The sequence below is a fragment of the Sardina pilchardus genome, chromosome 13 (assembly GCF_963854185.1).
Source record: "Sardina pilchardus chromosome 13, fSarPil1.1, whole genome shotgun sequence".
NCBI lineage: Eukaryota > Metazoa > Chordata > Actinopteri > Clupeiformes > Clupeidae > Sardina > Sardina pilchardus.
The window spans coordinates 26,039,942-26,059,150 of record NC_085006.1 but is presented as its reverse complement, the minus strand read 5'-3'; the positions used below and the strand labels follow the sequence as shown (position 1 = coordinate 26,059,150).

Genomic DNA, 19,209 nt, shown 5'->3' with positions numbered 1-19,209 from the left:
TTACAATTCACTGAACTACACAAGTACATAACGCTCGACACATATTCTGTTTAAAGGACCGTTCCTACTATGAACAATAACTTAAAAAGACGATATAAACTGATATTAAACATCTTTCACTGAAATAAATATGACCTTATGAGGAGAAATGGTTTGACTTATTCTACCATAATGATGATTATTAACTCCAGTTGAGGCCTCCAGGCATGGGCCAGTACAAACGTGTGATTTCCCAGCGGGTGGGTGAGTGGGTAGAGATCGGGTTTTGGGAAGTGATGGCCAGATAGCTCATTTAAATGTTCTGCACTCTTGATCTATAGTTAAAGGTCATATGTTGACTTTATTGGGGGGAGAAACTAAACTTCAACTACAAAAGGACATGTCGGAAATAATCAGAAACCGATCAAAAAAACTATCTCCTGAAACCTCTATTACTAGTGTTCCTGTTACTAGAATGACTGTGCTGACGGTAGATGGTTACACCACAAACTGAGAAACAGCATTCTCGATATGAATCTTTTTGAGCAAGACAAATAAATGACCAATTCAACATATATTTGATTTAACAACACAACTCATTACATTTATTTATTAAAAAAAAAAAAAAAAATCACAAATGGACACATTCATTCTTCTTACAGTTAGTCACTCCTTTTGACAAACTTCGAGTGCTGCGGGTATCAAAACTGCATAGCTTAATCCAAGTTATAAAGGAAGGAGAGAAAGCACCAGAAGAAAAGCCTACTAGATGCTAAGAGCTCACACTAGGTACCGGCCTCGAGAGAGAAGAGGGCTTTGGAAGGCGCACAATTAGCTGGTTAAGTAGCCCTGGCCCTCCTCTGAGCCGATGGTTGTTAACGAAACAGAAAAAGAAGTGGGGGTTGGCGGGAGGGGGGCCCTCAATAAAGAAAGAAAAAAAAGAGAGAAATGAGAAAGTAGGAGAAGACAAAAAGTTGGTAGGGGCCGTTGTTTGAATGTACAGCCTGGTGCAGAGAGAGGGAGAGGGACAGGGAGGTGTGGAGGGCTCAGGAGGGGGGGGGGGGGGGGGGGTAGCATTGGGATGAAGCGTTTGATGTTGCCCACGGTTCACTCTCAGCTGCACCAGCCCTGCCTGGTCCATTCCAGCACTTCTCTTTTATGGACATCCGCCCAGCCGGCCGGCAGGCAGGCCCAGGGACCAGCACAGGAGGAGCAGGCCAGCTGGGTGGGGATATGGCCGGGCAGCCGAGCTGTTATTTACCTCCACAAAGGACCAGGCAGCACTGAATAGGAACTGCACACAGGGACTCTAACACCCTCACTTAATCACCAACACCACCCCCTTCCACACACACACACACACACACACACACACACACACACACACACACACACACACACACACACATATATATATACATATATACACACCACGACCGCCTTCTCCATACAGAATGCCTTTCGTCTACTAACTCTCCATGTTGTTTTGTTTTTTCCCCCTTCTCTCAGCACCTTTGTTGAGGGGCTGCAGGAGACACTGGAGTGGTGACCCCTAGACTTTCTTCCCAGCCCTGACTACGTGTTGACAGGAAGGGGAGACCCTTCCCATGATACACCAGCTGTTTCGGCACTGCTGGGAAAAAAAGTGCCCGACTACGCATCACACTGTGGGTTTTAATGACTAATGTAACGGGGTGTATGTGTGTTTTTATGTTTTTATTTCTTTTTTTTTTTTGCAAAACGTGGTTTCAAGTGTCATTCAGTGCGACCAAAGCTGTTTTATTACTACTTCTAATATGTTGGCATTTTTTTTTTTTCATTTTCCTGTTTAACGTGTCTACAAAAAAAAGAGTCTATTCTACAGGGGCAGCACCTTAGTTTACAGGAAACTTTCACTGTGCAGTGCTTAATGCGGTTTAACGTGCCGTTTAGACTGGGTGATCCAGACGGGGGATGTTCAACAACCACTGACGCACTGCACTGTGCTCCTATCACAAGCTACACCTGAGCTGCTGTCTGCTACTATACTTGTGTGAGGAGAGTGATGTTGCATGATGGAAGTTTGAGCACAAAACACTCTTCTTGAGTTTAGCATGAGCATCTGAAAAGGTTCTCGTGTGATGAGACCTTCCCACAGCGCCCTCTGGTGATAAAAGACAGGAACTTTTTCACCCTGAATGGTTTTAAGCCAAAGGCCTATACATTTGAAATTTGACCCCACTATTTGTTGAAGAAATCAATATAAAAATTGCATCTTAAATAAAAAGAGGTAGCGGGGAATAGTCACAATAAATAAATAGATTTTAGATAGACATTTGTCACATTGTTACATCAAACAAATTTAAACATGTCATCTCACAAACTTAATTTGATCTAGTAATGATGCTAGCTTTGATTGTACAGGATTTCACAATGGCCTCACAGATTTTCCGCAGATACATTAAAAAAATGTTCTTCTTTGTCCATATTTCACTGTCGTACTAAAAAAAATGGCAATGACACGGCTTTCTGTTTTCAAATAGATCGTAGAGGTGAGGTGTCCACCATGAGTGTACTCGTTATCAAAAATAATATGCTGTAAACTACCTTGGTGTGTAAACATTCAGGAAACATTCATGTAGACATTCATATCAGAGGGTGATGGCAGGGACGGGCCCTGAAGGGAAGCGTTCGGACGTCTCGCAGCGGTCAATCGTCAATCGTCTACGCCTTCTGGACCACCACCTGGAATTTACCTGCGTGAACCAATCAGAGTTGAGCAGAGTCAAGAGGACGTCACATCCAAAGCGGTTTCTCTGGATACGGAGTACAGGTGGGATGAGACTGGCAACCGTGACTCAGTTTGCGGTTATTTTACCTTAAAACAACAACTTGAAACTCATTCTGATGCTACTGACTTATAATACGGAGAATAAAGCCTCAATAAAGCCTCAACGCTTGAACAGAACACGTTATTACTGTATTACGTAACATTGCTAAACAGGTAGGATGACTGAGTTCTGGTCGTTCATGATTAACTGGGTAGTGTCTTGGTGCTAACACACACACAAACACACACACACACATCACTTACAGGCAGGCATGAGGGAGACCTCTGCAGTCACCACACTTTCCAGGCCGAGGTTGGACAAGGCTCCCCTCAACAGACCACAGGAGAAGGCTAGGTACTGCAGGACAACAGAACAAACCAGGTCACATATCCATCCCCATCCGCATGGCTGGCTAATGATGTAAACAGTGGGCCACATACTTTAGGAGCATCCTCCAGGTACTGCTTCCCACTGGATAGCTGCGTTATGAGTGCAAAGCGGTTATCTTGTAAGACGTATGTGCCCTAAGTGAAGACGTAGAATCAGAAGAAAGGTTAGATCAATTCCGGTGATTGTGCTGTTGTTAAGTGAAGAGTATTTTTCCACTGCCAGTTTTTTTTTTTTTTTAATGCAAACACACACCTGGTGATTGGTTCTTAGGTTGTCAATTTGCTTGCGGAAGATGTTTGTCCAGAAGTCTTTACAAAGAAATTTCATGACGTCAAGCTCATCTTTAAAGCCAGGTGAGTCTTTTGTGAACCTATAGATGAAGGGAGCATGGTAACTGATATAAGTGATATTACGGTGTTATACTGTATGCTTGACAATCACATAAATGAGGAGCAGAGGAAATGTCTGTATCAGATCAATTTTCCATTTCAGAAATAGAACTATGCTGACAAACAATCACATGGAAACATCAGAGAAGACATTTTTGTCTAACCTTTCAATAAGTCCTTGGCCTACCCGGAAACCCATGCATTCCAACAAGGAGACACAGGTACCTCTCTCCTGTGAAAAAGAATATTCTGCATGTTAACATACTAATGTCACATTTCAAACGCAAAATTCTACACTGCAAGTATGCGATTACTCTCACGCTTCACAGAGATTTGGTGAGTTGTAAAGTAGCCTAAGCATGGTGCACACAGGGCCATATAGAATAGAAAGGATCTCTGTGTCTACAGAGCACATCTGTGTCTTGTTGTAGAGAGACGTATGGCTAACTTTACCTTGTCGTTATCTCCGCGCGACTCTTGTTCCTTGTAAACATGCGATACTATCTCCATGTGGAGAAATTCGAAGAGGGAGTCATCTGCCATGTCTAAAGGAGGAAATCATTCATATAAATATTGTGCAAGTAATACAATCATGGATCTACTTCTATCCATGGCTCATGGATAACTTAGCTAACTGTGAAGTCAGCAAGCTAGCTAACCCTACTCCAAATATGGATCACGGCGAAATTATAATACGCGTTGGAGTACATTTCATAGAGTCGAACGATACAAGCCTAACTGTTGTAAATCTAACGTATTCAAGCAAATCACTACTACACTACACTATCAACACTAACTCTCACAAACTACTGCCATACTAACGTTAGCCAGCACAGTTCAGCTCGTTCAACTAACGTTAGCAGGCTAAAAGTCTAAGTCGGAGACTATTTACTAGTATGTCGAGGTTAATATTTTCAAACTGAGCAGGCTAAACACACTCATACTCACCTTATGCTGATATGTCACCGAAGTCATGCACAGATATATTGCACAATTTACCTGAAAAACAGATGCCTTGCACTGTGCTTGCAACTAGCAAAGGGCTAAACGTCACTTTGCTTTTTCCTGACAGAGACGAATATCGCCGTCTTATCGCCGCCTACTGCTTTGGAGTAGTACGTTAAAAAGTCCTGTTCATGCTTACCTGTCGCCACCTGCTGTTAGAACAAGAGTATGGTATGGAGTATTGTTGTACAACCTTTACAAATGTAATACAAATAAAACAAAACACACAAAAGTATAGATTCGTATAAAAATAATGACATTTATTAATGACATTTGTTGAGAAACAAACTGCAAAACACAATCTGTTAAAGAGTTATTGGATAAATAGGAGTCACCCAATGACCATAGGAAGAAAAGATTAAATCTGCTATTTACATGAAGCACATGCCTCTCCCATCGGCTATAGCACTGCGAGGAAATCCATATGTTTTTGCATTAAGGTTATTTGCTCAACTGAAGACTATCCTTACAATCTGATGATCCCCATGCATTTCACTCTTTGTCATGTACGAGATTTAAAGCCTCTGGACTTCCCCCATCTACACCATACTTGTCTCCAGCACTACATGGTTTTCAATTCAATTCACCAACAGACAAACAAGCTTGCAATATTTTCAAACTAGCAAAATACATTAGAGTGTTCAATTGCAGCATCTACCCAAAATATAATGGATTGAAAATAATTATACCAATTTAGCACCTTTTGCATGTAGTTTCAAGGGTTATCATATGTCAGTATTGCTTGAGGCTAAAAGCTTAAATAAATTACCATGGCAAATAGAAAAGCAAGAAAAAAGAACATCTGTTAGCACAATGAAACCAGCCGTCTCCTACCATAAGGAGGGATACAAACCCTATACTCTCAAACACAACATGATCATTCAAATACTGAATTTGTCTGACTGGGGAGAGTACATAAACCTTAAATAATAATAATTAAAAAATCTTCCATAAAGCTATCTCCACTCCCTCTGAAACCGAAGGCAGAAAAATAAGTCACATGATCTGAACCGAACTAATAGTTCATACAGTTTTCTGCTCTATAACAACAAACAGATTACAGTCAGGCCAACTTGTTCGATCTCTCCCAGTTAACCAGTGTGTCTTATTCATGACAGCCCTTTCAATAATAATAATAATAATAACAATAATAATAATAGATTATTGCACATTTGTGCTTCAGGAGTTTTGTATCATGACCTGAAACTCCATATGATATCTATAGGACAGACCATGGGGAGGTTTTTAAATTATTGTTAGTAAACAGATGAATAAAATGTGCAAAATCTCTAACTTCAAAGGAATGCGAGTAGCTTGATCCACCCATGCGCGTGTAGTCCTCATCTCTTCATTAAAAAGTGAAAGTAGATTAATAAGCCGCTTCAAAACAAATCCTCATATCACCTCTTCCCAAGAAATCTTCAACCTCCATAAGACAGCAGGCCGCCACTGACTAAAACATCAGGGCCGGAACATTAAAAGCAAAGGAGGATGTTAAAAACACTGTTTTCTAAAAACTAATGAGTTAAGAAGCATCTCATCTTCATGTCTATATACTTTTTTTCCTTAAATCAATTGAACTTAACAGCACAAGACCACTTTGGAGAAAAGAGAGAATAAATCATTTCCCTTTAAAGTCATAAACATCATTATCTCGTTGCGTCCACACACACACAGAGGAGCTTGCGGGATCACAGATGCAGAACGTGCTTGGGCTCACTGGTCCGGGCAGCTGTCCAGAAGGCCATTAACCAAGGCCCCTTTCCTGGGGGAGGAGGGCTGCCTCTCTGGCTGGGAGTCCTCGGCTCGACCAGGTGTGTCCACATCTGCGTTGGCGGCCAGAGCCTCCGCTTCTTCTTCGGCTCCGGCGGCTCCAGAGTCCGCGGCGCTGTCCGTGTCGGCCGGGTCCGGGGACGGCTCCTGCTTGATCGAGGTCTCCAGGAGCGACACCGCCCAGGAGGGTGGTGTTGGCGTCGGCGTGGGAGCTGGAGCAGGCTCGGGCGCGGGTTCCGGCTCCGCCGAGGGGAAGGGTCTGGACAAACACGACGACGACGACGGCGGCGGCGGCGCTGGCGACAGGACCTGCTCCGCGTCCCTCCTCTGCATCCGCAGGAGGACCTCGTGGACCCTTCTGCTCAGGCACTCATCGCTCACGTCGGAGGGAGAGGCGTTGGCGGCCGCAGGGGTGACGGTGGCGCTCGCGGTGGCGCTCGCGTTGGCACTGGCTGCCTTGGCCTCCTGCTGGCTGCGCGTGACGCTGGACAGCTGCTCCAGCACCTCGATCTGCCGGTCCATCATCCCCAGCATGCTGCAGTGGAAGGCCCTCTGCTCGGCCAGCTGCTCGCTCAGCTGGTGGTTCAGGATGGTCAGCTGCTGGAGGATCAGGCTACTGGTGTCCTCGCAGGTGCCTGCCGGCCGGATGAAAAGAGACACGAGAGGGACGTAACGCAAGTGGAAGAACGCAGTGTACAAGTTACAGGTCAGTGTCCTTTAACAGCGCACAAGTGGACAGTTCCATTGGAGCCTTTTAAGAACTCATGTAGAATAGTTTGAGCTATTGATTGGTTATGAAATGTACTAACATAAATTCAATATGGCACTAATGTAATGCCAAAACACTTCAATCGATTAATCCGTTTCATACAGTACTAGTGAACATGATAATAAACAACATGAAAACCAATCTGATGACAATCCTATTACACAGACAGCATGAGCTGTAAGAGCACAGAAGCCAGATCCATGATTAGCAGTGTGTTGTACTGTATATCTCTCCCCCACCACACAGCACCACCACTGGCCGGCCAGCTCCGTCCCATCTCTCTGTCTCACCTTGAAACTCCTCGGAGCTGCAGCTGGTGGGTTCCCTGGCGCCCTCCAGGCTGTGCAGGGCGGAGGAGGGAATGGGCTCGGCCTTCACCGCGCCCAGGTACTCGCCAGACAGCCCCAGGGTCATCACCTCGTCCGTCCCGTTCACCGCCCAGTCCGCCTGGTCCAGGCTCGGGGGCTCGTCCGGGTCCGGCTTCACCTCCTCGCCGCTCTCCAGTTTTGGGATGAGGGGGTCGTGCCAGGGAGCAGCAGCAGCGCAGGCCTGAGCGACATCGCCTGGGAGACAGGAAATGACATCGGCTGAGAGGGCAGTCTTTTCAAAACAAAAAAAAAAAAAAAAGCAAAAGCCACACAAAGCGGATCTGGCGTCAGGGCATTATGCGTCAAGTATGTTATGTCAGGTAGCATGAATGTGGCATCAGTGTCCAAAAAAATTATAGAAGCCATCAGGCCCTCATCTATGCCAGATCCGTTCCACATTAGTGATCATCATATAGATGTCTCTACTTTGTTCTAACTGTGATAATGGCATCTAAAGGCATGATGGACAAGCAAGCTCTGAACAGATTAAACAGTAAAGCACTCTGAATGCCCCCATGCTAGGATTCAAATGACAGCTTGTGCAATGCATGCTTAGGAATGAAGAGATAAGCAGCAAGATAGATCAGCAAAGATAGAGAGCAGAAGGCCTAACGGGGACTCTAATAGCAGATCAGAATGAGTTAGAGACGTTACTTCATGCATGGAGCACAATGACAGACAAAGAGACGGCACCAGTACTGTCAGTGTGGTCCTCCAGGTCAGAGGGGGTGAGCACCAGATCGTGTCCCTCCGTCGAGGCCTCTTCTGGGGCTCCCACCCTGGGCTTGTGGGCCAGCATGCGGTCCAGCATTCGGAAGTAGCGGAAGCTCTCCATGGCGGAGAGGCGCGCGGCAGGGCTGCGGTAGCTGGCCGTCTTGATCTTGCGGTACTTGTGCTTGAGGCTCTTCCAGCGGTTGCGGATCTGGTTGACGGTGAAGTGGATGTGGCGCTTGGCCAGGCTGTGGCGCAGCCGGCGGAAGTGCGAGTCGTTGCGCTGGCGCTTCTTGTCCAGCTCGTGCACCAGGTCCAGCTGCTCGATCAGCGTCAGCATGGCGAACGTGTCCGTCTCCGTCCACCACTTGTTGGGCCGGCGCTCGCCAAGGTTCATGGTCTGCTTCCTGTGTGCCACCCGGCTGCCTAGTAGCCTATGGGCCACAATACTAAAAACACACAAGAGACACCTGATGAGTAACACGTAGGTAACATTTGATTCAGATGGCTGTTATATTGATTCAGGAACGTGTAATATAATACTTCTGAGAGAAAATATGAGCATCTCTAGCATACCAGGAGGTACAGATGCAGAGCAGTATTATACCACAAATATAGTTGACATAATGTCACCCCACTGCATTGTGATCACATGAAACACATTTGTGATCAATGGTGCTTCAGCAACTATCAGGACAGCCTGTGTTGGGAGATTGCTTTTACAAATTGTACAGATCTGATTTGAAAACAGTAGGACAACTACCAACACACCGACATTAAAGCAGTCAGCTGCTGGGATAAGAGTGAGCAAATGCGACAGCAGCCTGTGGATAGTTATTGATCTGTGTCGCTCCCGTTGTCTTACACTGCAGATATTTTCACTGGTTTCAAAGGCACATCTCTCTCGCCTTACTTTATGATGTGGAAAAACAGTAAAATGCAGTCTTCAAATGCAACAAACAGTGTGACAACAGGTCTCCGTTATTTCATATTTATGAAGAGGAACTTAGAATTCTCCACTGCCACTGAACAGGTTTGGGCTAGCTAGCAGTTGCTAATGGCTTCAGTTTCAAATCTACAACAATGACGTTGTGCATGATCTTTACGATTATAGAAGAAAAATCATGTTACGCACTGAATTAGGTCAAATAATTCGAAAGCTTACTGTAATATATTACAAACATCTTCTCTCTTCACCGCATTTCATGCAGCATTTGGTGGCCTGCGTCAGGGAGCTCATGTTTACGTCTAGACCATGTGACTATGGTTTCTGGTCACATGGTATACAAAACAAACCGGTCATTGGTCAAACGTCAGAGTACAACAGGAAGTGTATTTGCCATTCACATGACTTGTGTTAACTGAAGTTGTGATTCCATCTCCCCATTTAGGTAGGCTATCTAACATTTGTATAACTTTAAAACTAAGTGCATTGATTGATCTTTGATGTAAAGTTGAAATAGATATATTGTTCGAGCCGATGTCTTCTCTTGATCTCTGTTATTATGCCGAAAGCTTTCTGTTAGCTCTATTAGATGTTAGCAAGCCAGCTTATCAATCATAATATAGAGACGAGTTCACTTTCCTTTCATTTCGTATGCAGGACTGCGCAACAAACAGGATGGCAAGCAACAAATTCCAGATTGTGGTGCAAGGGGAAGCTTCTGAAACAGATTCCGATGACGAGGTTTACATTACGTCCCTGACCCCAGTCCACCAGTCTACCTCTGGTCTGAAAGTTCCCGGGGAAGCATCGGAGACGGACAGCGAAGGGGAAGTGGAGAAAGCTTGCAAGGTCGCGTATGCTGTCAGCTCTGAAAATGTGCAATCATTGCGGTCAGACTTACCTCCTCTCATTGTGATGAGATCCACACCTGAGTTCGTACCAGTTCCCGAGAAAGACTCCTTGATGAGGTCGGAATTCAGCGGTCAAGAGTGCACTCTGCTGCAGCAGAAGCTTCAAGAAAGTAACGGGCGTCTCTGCGCCGATGTGTCACAGACATTTCGACAGGTTTACCAAAATGCCACCAAGGACGTGCGTTTGGCCACGGCAAGTCTAAATAACTCCCAAAGTGGCATAATCAACGCCTCTCACAACATCCGTCTCATTCTAGAGGATCTTAAATCTGTCTCTGAAAAGATTGAAATTATTACGAGTTGTAACCTTCTTCCTGATATCACAATACCTACATCCATACCAGGACAATAGTGTGTGATTTTCAAAATGTATAAAACTTAATCTAGCGAGTCTAGATCAAGTCTTAGTTGGCCTCTGAATGAAAGTGCCAGACAATTCCAAGTAGGCTACAATGCGCAGGTGATTTAAATGTCATCGATCTGATTGTTTACAATTTATAAATCTTGCATAGACCACCATGCATATTTTGTTATGCATTTGCAGAACCATCTATGAGGGTAGCCTATGCTGTGTGAAATGTATGTATGTTATCAAATTATTATTCTTATAATCATTTTTGTTATTATTTTCATTTCAGTGTTGAACTAGCACTTAACATGCTGTGAGTACTTGATGGCAATCCAAACACACTTTATTTGTCTGTTTGCAATTCTTGTAGGCTAATAAACCTGAGAATGTATGCAGTCAGGGTGAAATTCTTGAGTTTATTTTTCCAAACTTAACCCTTAACCACAAACTAATATTTGCTTTATAATGAGACCCTTCAAAGCAATCTTCCCTGTCTTATTTCTCAGAAATGCATCTTTGACATGGCAGCCCCATATTCATATGATCTCTAATTAATCCACGCCACAGCACTTCAATGATCAAACAGATAGGGAGAAGGAGAGGTCACTGAAGACAGCTTCAGGCTTTGACCGCTGCCAAATGCTCATTAACTTCTGAACTGAAGACAGCATTAAAATCAGCAAACTGAAAATTAACAGATAATTAACTGATAATTAAACAAACACCTTCCATATTACAGTATAAGCCAATAAAACTCATCCTATCCCATCAGAATACTGGAATGAATGGGCAGGCAGACATGGCAAAAACAAAAAAAGTAAACGCACTCTCAAGCTATATAATAACTCATAATTAAATTGAGAACATGTCACAAGACGGACACGTTTTGGCCTATGCCGTCTTCAGGCAGACATGGCTGTCTCTTACGAGTGAATGCAGAATGTAGATGCACTGTTCGCACTGTTGAATGTTTATAGAACCCAGAAAGGCTAAAATGTATTGTCTGTGTACATGTTGTTCTCAGCAGAATTGAGCTTTTGTGTTATACATAACAAAACATGGAAGGATACTGGCCACGTAAGAAAAAAAAAAGGCAACTCTCAATGTTCAACAAGAAGGCCTTCAGCACACATAGGCACTTGTGTTCAAATTCAATAATGGGAAAACTGCATTTTTATCATTTCATAATATAATCGTATTCAGTATCCTATAGTTTTCAGTCCCGTCAGGCGTCTGTAGAGGATATTCCACTCTTCTGAAGTCATCTGAAGGGCTTGTCTTATTTCCTCTTCATTTCCATAAGCCATGGCTGCTCCATCAAGTCCGCTGGCCGTCAGCAACTGCTGGCATTTCTCTGGCAGGTTCAACCTCTCCATCTTCAAAGAAATGAGATGCATTTTGCAATGGGGTTTCGTGAATGGTTCAGGAATGTCAAAAAGACAAGTATGTTATGTGTGCGGACTCTTGTTGTTATGTATTCAACACAGACATTAATTCACAAATGAAGGCTGCAGGGCAAGAAATAAAATGAAAATGAACATACTATCAGAAAATTGATGAAATTGACAGAGAACTGCAAATAGACTCATCAACTACAGCACATTCATGTGGATAATGCAATGGATCACAACAAACAAATGGAACGTCAATAAACAAAACAAACAAACAAACAACAAACAACACATACCTCATTGCAAATGTCATCTGTGGTCATGTCAGCAAATTGTGCTCTCTGGAGACGTACGTGGGTCTTCTTTGCAGCAAGATTTCTCCTTCTATTCTCTCGTAACCTAGCTAGTGTCTTCTTGATGGAGGGGTCCAAGTTGACCGTGCTGGGCTTAAACTTCAGCACCTCTCTAACGGTGAGTCTAAAATCCACTTGCAGGAACCTCTGAAACAGTTCTGGGTCTCCGTCCTGCTCTAGAATGCATTCAATGCTGCCCTGGAGCTCGCGTAGTTCTTGCCTCGACTCGACGAAGACCTCCCAAAGCGGTTTAGTTGGCGCCGGCGCACTGACGCTCCCGTGCATGTCTGCCCTCTGTTGCCAGTCCTCCACGCACTGCAGAATCCAACTCAGTCGGCACGGCCAGTTATTGGCCAGAACCACCCAGGTGGCGACGTCTGATGCCACGACAACGCCGCCATAAGCAGCGTCCATGACTATGATGGTGACTCGCACGGAGTTGATAATCCTTCGCATGTGCACACTGTTTCCAAACAGGTACGTGTGGAGCGGTTTGTTGTGGTTGTATGTAAACTCTAAAGCCTCCTTGGTCATTGTTTTGACTCGTTTTGCCCAGACCTCCCATGTCAGTGCCTTCTCCATAGACTCCTCGTCCCATTTGTTTTTACTAAGGAAAGGGACTGTGTTCTCAGAGTCCACTAGCACGGAGAGCTGGACAGATTTTCTTGATTCCAGATCGCTAGACTCATCACATTCTTCTTCGACTGTGCACACCTCGAGGTGACTGTTGGCAAGCACTTTGAATGCCGAACACTTGGACTCGATGCACATTTCAGGCACGTTGAACGGCAGGGTAACAATCTCATTCAGAAAATCATAGCTGTTCGAGTGTGATCTGGCAAAGAAAATGGAGTTCTCCAAGCTCTTCACAACAACACTTGGGTCTATAGCTAGAATGGACACAAATGGCACATTCTCACCCGACAACAGGATATTGATGGCCTCCAGCGTCTGTATGATTCTGTCGGGGCGGCAGCGATCCAGGTTGGTGATCTCCAGAACCACCCGCACCTTCCTCTTCTCAAAGATCTCCATGAAGTGGATGAAGTCGGCCAAAACGGCCACCTCTTTCCTCACTTTGTTCATGAACCCCATCTGATCGCTGACCGTTGTGCTGTTCATCTTCTTCAGAATGTTCCTGCCTTGGTTGTAGAACAGGTTTTTGAGCGTGAGTAGGAAAAAACGCAGGCCCACCATGGCAGGAAGTCCCAGGGCTCCGATAGCCACCGACTCCATCAGCGTCGTCCAGGTCAGCGCGCTCTCACGTTTCATCTGGAGGCCGGACTTGACGAGCACAACGCTCGCTCCGATGCTAATGGCAAACGCAAGTAGAACAGCCAGCCAAAGTGGCACGAAGAGAAACTGCCTGCACTTCCAGCGGGTCTCCTTGCCTCCCCTCTGGATCTTCTTGGGGTACGGATGCTGGCTGGAGCGGTACACAGACAGCGGGATCTCTCCAAAGTCCTTCTGGAGGGCCTTGAAGAGGCGGATCACCAAGCCCGCCCAGATCTTGTCACAGCCTGCGTAGTGCCAAGCGCTGAACCGCACGAATATCCACCGCACCCTCTTCCTCCTCCGCTCCTCTTCCTCACTCCATACGGGCCGCAGGAAGACCATGGAGAGGAGGAGCGAGAGGAAGCTTGTGGAAGCTGCCTTGGGCCTGTCGTTTTTGTGCTTCTTCTCCCGCCATTCCGCCTCTTTGTTCATGTAAGCTTGAGATCGAGGGAGGATGCCCAGAAGCAGAGGAGAGGAGAGGAGAAGAAAGTAGAGGAGAAGAAAGGAGAGAGGAGAGGAGAGAAGAGTTGAAGAGAGGAGAGGAATGGAGAAGAGCGGAAAAGAGATGAAAGGAGCAGAGAGTGTGGAGAGGAGAAGAGAGGAAAGGAGTGGGAAGAGGAGAGCAGAATAAAGGAGAGGGAGGAGGAAGAAAACCAACATGCTGTCATTTTAAAGTCAACACTCAGTCATAGAGATCACAGAAATCTGCCTACCGAAGCAAGCAAGCAGAGAGAACAGAGGAACAAAATCAATACGCCCAGATGGCATGACCATAGACAAACACTTTGTGTTGGCATATCAAAGAGGCTGGCTGAGGAACGCCACTAGGGGCTACAAGCAGAGATGTTCAAATAGCAAACACTCACTCCTGATTTTCTTCAGAACAGTTTCTGTCCGGCTCGGGCAGTTGGAGAACAGGCCCACAGTAGCCGGTGGCGCTACCTTAATCAGCGCCCTGGACAGGCCATACGCGTAGACATCATCAAGGAAGGTTTCTGCGCAGGGAAGGCAGACAGGGGGGGGGGGAATGACTGGACGCACATCAGAGCCAATCTGATCAGAGGGTACCACTACACACAAGCAAATTAAGCCAGTTTCAACTCAGTGAACAGATCAATTGCACAGGATGAAACCAGGGCTTCTCTTTCAACATGCTCTTTCCATGCAAATGTTAGTGCTTTGTCATTGAAATGGAAGGACATGGGCCTAGTGAAGTATTGTGTTGTGTAGTGAAATAATCCTGGAATTATTGAAGAGAGTAAGGTCTATGAACATAACAACAAACACGCATATGTAAATGAATACATGCATTTATGCAAACGGATGAATACATAGAGGCAAAACTCTGTGAAAGTAATATTTATGTACCTTTTTGGTTCATTTTGGAGAACTGGGTTCATCTGGGTTTCTCACTTCTTGTAACCGTGGAGCCATGCAAAACAAAAATACAACTGCATTATTGAACAAAAAAGGAACTCGTTGAGGCATTTAACGCTGAAAGAGGAGAAGCACATTTGTGTCCAATTATGAGGAACAGAGCAGAAAGGAATCACAGAGTGTGAGTGAACGCATCCACCCCCCCACTCACTCACTCATGTCTGTCTTGGGACCAATTTACTCTTTTGCATTATGGGAATTAAAGCAATTCAGTGGCAAATGAACACTATCAACCAGTGTCTCTCCCTTCACAGAGCTTCAGTGAAAGACCTCTGAATGAAAGAGATGCTATTACACACTGTGCAAAAAAAAAAAAAAAAAAGAATAGATATATATTCTTTTCTCTACAGAGGCTGTGATATTGATATTGAGGGCGCTGGGGTTATCTTTTGATGCTGCCTTCTATAATTTCTATCTGGCTTTCAAGATCAGATAAGACAAGAAATCTTGTTCCTTATGAACAGCCTCGCCAAGCCGAACATAAACACACACCGCTGCTATCTCCCTCAGCCCTATAATGCAGCAGCATCAGGGTTGCAGAGGGGGCGGCGTGCAGGCCATCTCCACCCAACTTCTCAGCTCCCCGAGTCCTGATCGACGTGTCTGATGGGCGTAGTGGAAAAGACATTACATGTTTTTCTTACCGTGCGACTGTGTGTGTTATTACGTCCGGTGTGTTTTCCGAGCCGTTCAGAGAGTCAGTTTCTAGAGTCCGGCTGCTCTGCTGCCCTGTCCTGTTCAGACCAACAACACGGACGGTGTTTGTACTCACAACATGACGTGTGTGTGTCACAGATGATATCTTCATCAAGATCACTGATTTGTGTCTTTGGGGCCTTCCAGACCAGACTGACTATTTTCCACACCTACCAGACACATATAGATGTACTGCAGCTGTAAAATGTTCATTTGTGTAGAAAGCTACATATTAAAGATAAGAGTAGTCAGTGTAAATTTGACTGCATGGGAGAGATTGTTGAACAAATAAACTAGCATTTCTATAGGAGTAGGAAGCTGTATTGTCCCTGGATTATTCCATTTCTATAGTTTAGTGTAATGTGCAAACCTCAGGTATATTCAGCAGACGTGGATAATACCAAAGCATATATCAACTTTAGTTATGTAGCTCTACTCATTTTTGGTGAGTTGAATAAAAATGATGTCTTGAACCGTAAATGTCATGGCATACATTCACAAGGAAGAGAAAAAGGAGTCGCCAGGTGCTGTGTCAAGGTGAATTCGGCCAGAAATGAAAGGGTAGAAGGGAGCATTAACATATCCATCTCATTAAAACGGATGTGGATCACTTTAAGCTGCCTTTCCTTGGTGACTTAGTGACTCTGGAAAGTATTTGAATGTCATTTGCCTCATATTTCACAGTGTTATCGCCCTTATCGACTACCACTGCGATGCCACTGTAGGAATTAGCTTGCTAGCTTTTCAGATTCACAGTCTTGTTTCCACACAGGGATAACGGCTAACTTTACCACTGGGAAATTTCATTTGATAACACAAATGACAACTTGAAGCACTTCAACTTAACTTGAAACCCTGCAGAATTGTATTTGTAAAAATATTAACATGGAGAAACACTTCCTGTTTATATATATTTGTTTGTTATGATTATTATGATTATTTATTTTTACTTTTTTTTTCCAGAGTGCCACTCTTAGAAAAAATGGTACTACATTCATTCATTCATTCCTTCATTCATTCATTCAACCTTTATTTATTTAATCTCGGAGACTCATTTAGGGTAGCCCTCATTTTCAATGAAGCCGAGATATAGGAAGTTGCATGTGTCACATATGGCATCCCTAAATGTTTCTTTAAACCATTTTGAAGGATTCATCAAAGGAACCCCTAAAGGTTCTTCAAAGCCTGTATGGTTCTAAATAGCACGCCAAGAACCTTTTTTCTTGTAAGAGTGTTACTGGAAAAGTAGAACCAGCTCCTTTGCTCCACTCACTCTGTATCACTCCAATTATTCAAAAAGCCCCTGAAGACCAACATCTTCTGCATTCTGCATTAGCCTCTCATTAGAAAATAAATAAATAAATAAATAAATAATAAAAACATACCCTTGCCCCTTACCTCTCTGGGGAATCTGAGGCTCAATGCTCACAGCACTTCCTCTCTCAGTACTGAGAGTTGATCGTCGCTTGAACGTGTTTGGCTCGTGTCGGAGCTCACCTGAGCCGCTGTGGAGAAGAGTCACATGACACATGGAAATGAGAACGCTGGACACAGGTGGTTGGAAGAAGACAGAGGACCTGCTGTAAATAGTCATGTCTGCATTTGCATCCATTCAGCGCGGCGACGAACGAAAACACACCAGAATACTGGACGGTCCACTTTTCATGAGCAATTGACAGTTTACCAAACACTTCCAGCCATGGTAGAGCAGGGCACCTCTAAATGGTACATTTCAGCTCTTTTGTGCCATCCAACACTTCCTCACTTCTCCTCCCTTCTCATACCATGTGACCACGACATGCTGGGCGATTAGAAAAGGTGGAACCTGTGGTCTTCTGTGTGAATGGGTGTCAGGTGACATATGATCTTATCTCCATTCAGATAATGCTTTCTTTCCTCACTTGTAGTGTTTTTTTCTTCCACACAAGAAGTCCTGGAACAGGAGAAAAGCAGAATAGATTCAAAGACACATCTATTATTGACGACTTTTTAAATTGTCTTTTTAATTTTTGAACAGAAACTTGATTTTAGAGTGTGGCGTCCTGCAGTCTGAGAAAGGAGCACGTCAGGATAAGAGCAGCGTTTGTACTCCCCGGGTATCCGGTTTCAAAACATGGCCACTGGGCGTGATCTTGATTAGGGCTGAAACTCATGCGTATGTTTTTGAATGCAAATATGGACTCTAGAAAAGCATCATGACAGGCAAAATGGCCTAGATTTTTTTCTTTTTTTTGATTTTATTTGGTCTAGAAAGTCTGTAGAAAGATGTCTCCAAATTTCTATAGCATAGGCTATGGCCTTTTCTATTTAGATTTTGGCGGTATTCCTACTCAAACACAGAAATGTGTTAGGTCGGTAATTGCCTATAGAGGTCCACTCAGACGATGGTATGGCTAAAGGGCCATGAGGTTATGTGCCATCAAAATGATTTTGGAAACGTTATATGTTAAGAAGTATTTGAGCTTTCACACAAACGATGCTTTAGCAGTATGAGCCACATGCAGGGCATTTTAGCACCAGATACAGACAAACAATGCAGCACTTATGTTTATATTACCTTGAATTTCTCCTTGGGGATCAATAAAGTATCTATCTATCTATCTATCTATCTATCTACAGTAACTATCTATCTATCTATCTCCTTTTTGCACAGATTCATGTGGGCTAAATCAGGGAGACATGAATATTATGTGTCTGACCAGCTCAGATGACCATGTTCTGACCATGGTACAGACCATTATCTGATGGCTATCAGCATTTCTGCATAGTGAGAGCACATCCTCCACATGCCACATCCTCTCATACTGTGGGAAGACATCTTGTATTTCAAAATGGGAGGGTGGGCTGGAATGGTGCAGACATGCTTGTCATTCTTCTCTCATCCACCAGGGGGCACTCCTGTCCTTTCAGCACTTTCCACTTGGCTGTTGCCAGGGGGTTCTCATCAGTCCGAGGGGAGCGTTTGTGAGTTTGTGGAATAATGGGATTTTTGAGGTAAACTCTTGCCCCTCTTCCCCACCTCCGCAAGTCCACAGCCCCACTTTTACAATTTTGTATTCCGCTGCCCAGGACCAGGTGAGACAGGCAAATTAAATCCTTTGAGAGGAAGGCTGCACACACACGCACACACACGCACGCACGCACGCACACACACACACACACACACACACACACACACACACACACACAGACACACAGACACACAGACACACACACACACACACACACACACACACACACACACACACACACACACACACACACATACACCATGCACACACACACACACACACACACACAGGTGGAAGGCGTCATGGAGTGGCTGCTGTGCTGTGCAAGAGAAAAGCCTCCTGACGCGAGTGTTTAATATGCACACGACGCTGCTCCTAATCGGCTGTGGAGAATGTTGATGGAAAGATGGCGTGAGGCTGCCTGACGAAACATCCCTATCCCCTGCCACAAGGCACTGAATCTCTCTCTCTCTCTCTCTCTCTCTCTCTCTCTCTCACACACACACACACACACACACACACACATACACATTGTATAAAAAAAAAACACGATTCACACATAAACAGACACACACAGAGGTGCAGATAACACTTTAACAGTAACCTATTAACCAGCATCCTTAATGCGACAAATAGTTGCTGAACA

The 19,209-nt window shown here is 44.5% G+C and overlaps 4 protein-coding genes across 12 annotated transcripts; 1 reads left to right on the top strand and 3 right to left on the bottom strand.

Annotated features, from left to right (window-relative positions):
- Window positions 1-556: 556 nt before the first annotated feature.
- trappc6bl (trafficking protein particle complex subunit 6B, like) lies at window positions 557-4,655 on the bottom strand. Of its 2 annotated transcripts, none has more exons than XM_062552728.1 (7): window positions 4,517-4,655; window positions 4,022-4,113; window positions 3,733-3,800; window positions 3,432-3,549; window positions 3,230-3,313; window positions 3,053-3,146; window positions 557-2,714 (listed from the first exon to the last, which is right to left on the bottom strand). In XM_062552728.1, the coding sequence occupies exons 2-7, from the start codon at window positions 4,109-4,111 to the stop codon at window positions 2,683-2,685; spliced, it is 486 nt and encodes a 161-aa protein (XP_062408712.1). In that variant the 5' UTR covers window positions 4,112-4,113; window positions 4,517-4,655; the 3' UTR covers window positions 557-2,682. The 2 variants fall into 2 exon arrangements, with proteins under 2 accessions (XP_062408712.1, XP_062408713.1); XM_062552729.1 differs by having other exon boundaries at window positions 4,568-4,622.
- Window positions 4,656-4,812: 157 nt separating this feature from the next.
- si:ch211-116o3.5 (uncharacterized protein LOC325902 homolog) lies at window positions 4,813-9,505 on the bottom strand. 2 transcript variants are annotated; one of them, XM_062552229.1, is made up of 4 exons: window positions 9,360-9,505; window positions 8,177-8,643; window positions 7,406-7,678; window positions 4,813-6,981 (listed from the first exon to the last, which is right to left on the bottom strand). In XM_062552229.1, the coding sequence occupies exons 2-4, from the start codon at window positions 8,589-8,591 to the stop codon at window positions 6,290-6,292; spliced, it is 1,380 nt and encodes a 459-aa protein (XP_062408213.1). In that variant the 5' UTR covers window positions 8,592-8,643; window positions 9,360-9,505; the 3' UTR covers window positions 4,813-6,289. The 2 variants fall into 2 exon arrangements, with proteins under 2 accessions (XP_062408213.1, XP_062408214.1); XM_062552230.1 differs by having other exon boundaries at window positions 8,183-8,643.
- Window positions 9,491-10,801, top strand: bloc1s3 (biogenesis of lysosomal organelles complex-1, subunit 3). The gene is made up of 2 exons (XM_062552231.1): window positions 9,491-9,585; window positions 9,798-10,801. The coding sequence occupies exon 2, from the start codon at window positions 9,816-9,818 to the stop codon at window positions 10,401-10,403; it is 588 nt and encodes a 195-aa protein (XP_062408215.1). The 5' UTR covers window positions 9,491-9,585; window positions 9,798-9,815; the 3' UTR covers window positions 10,404-10,801.
- On the bottom strand, window positions 10,797-17,315 carry LOC134099380 (NTPase KAP family P-loop domain-containing protein 1-like). 7 transcript variants are annotated; one of them, XM_062552224.1, is made up of 7 exons: window positions 17,192-17,315; window positions 16,938-17,057; window positions 15,501-15,590; window positions 14,788-14,834; window positions 14,286-14,414; window positions 12,088-13,856; window positions 10,797-11,776 (listed from the first exon to the last, which is right to left on the bottom strand). In XM_062552224.1, exons 4-7 carry the CDS (start codon window positions 14,798-14,800, stop codon window positions 11,600-11,602), a joined length of 2,088 nt encoding a protein of 695 aa, XP_062408208.1. In that variant the 5' UTR covers window positions 14,801-14,834; window positions 15,501-15,590; window positions 16,938-17,057; window positions 17,192-17,315; the 3' UTR covers window positions 10,797-11,599. The 7 variants fall into 7 exon arrangements, with proteins under 7 accessions (XP_062408208.1, XP_062408206.1, XP_062408209.1 ...); XM_062552222.1 differs by having other exon boundaries at window positions 15,501-17,057; XM_062552225.1 differs by lacking the exon at window positions 15,501-15,590 and having other exon boundaries at window positions 15,629-17,057.
- Between the last annotated feature and the right edge of the window lie 1,894 nt (window positions 17,316-19,209).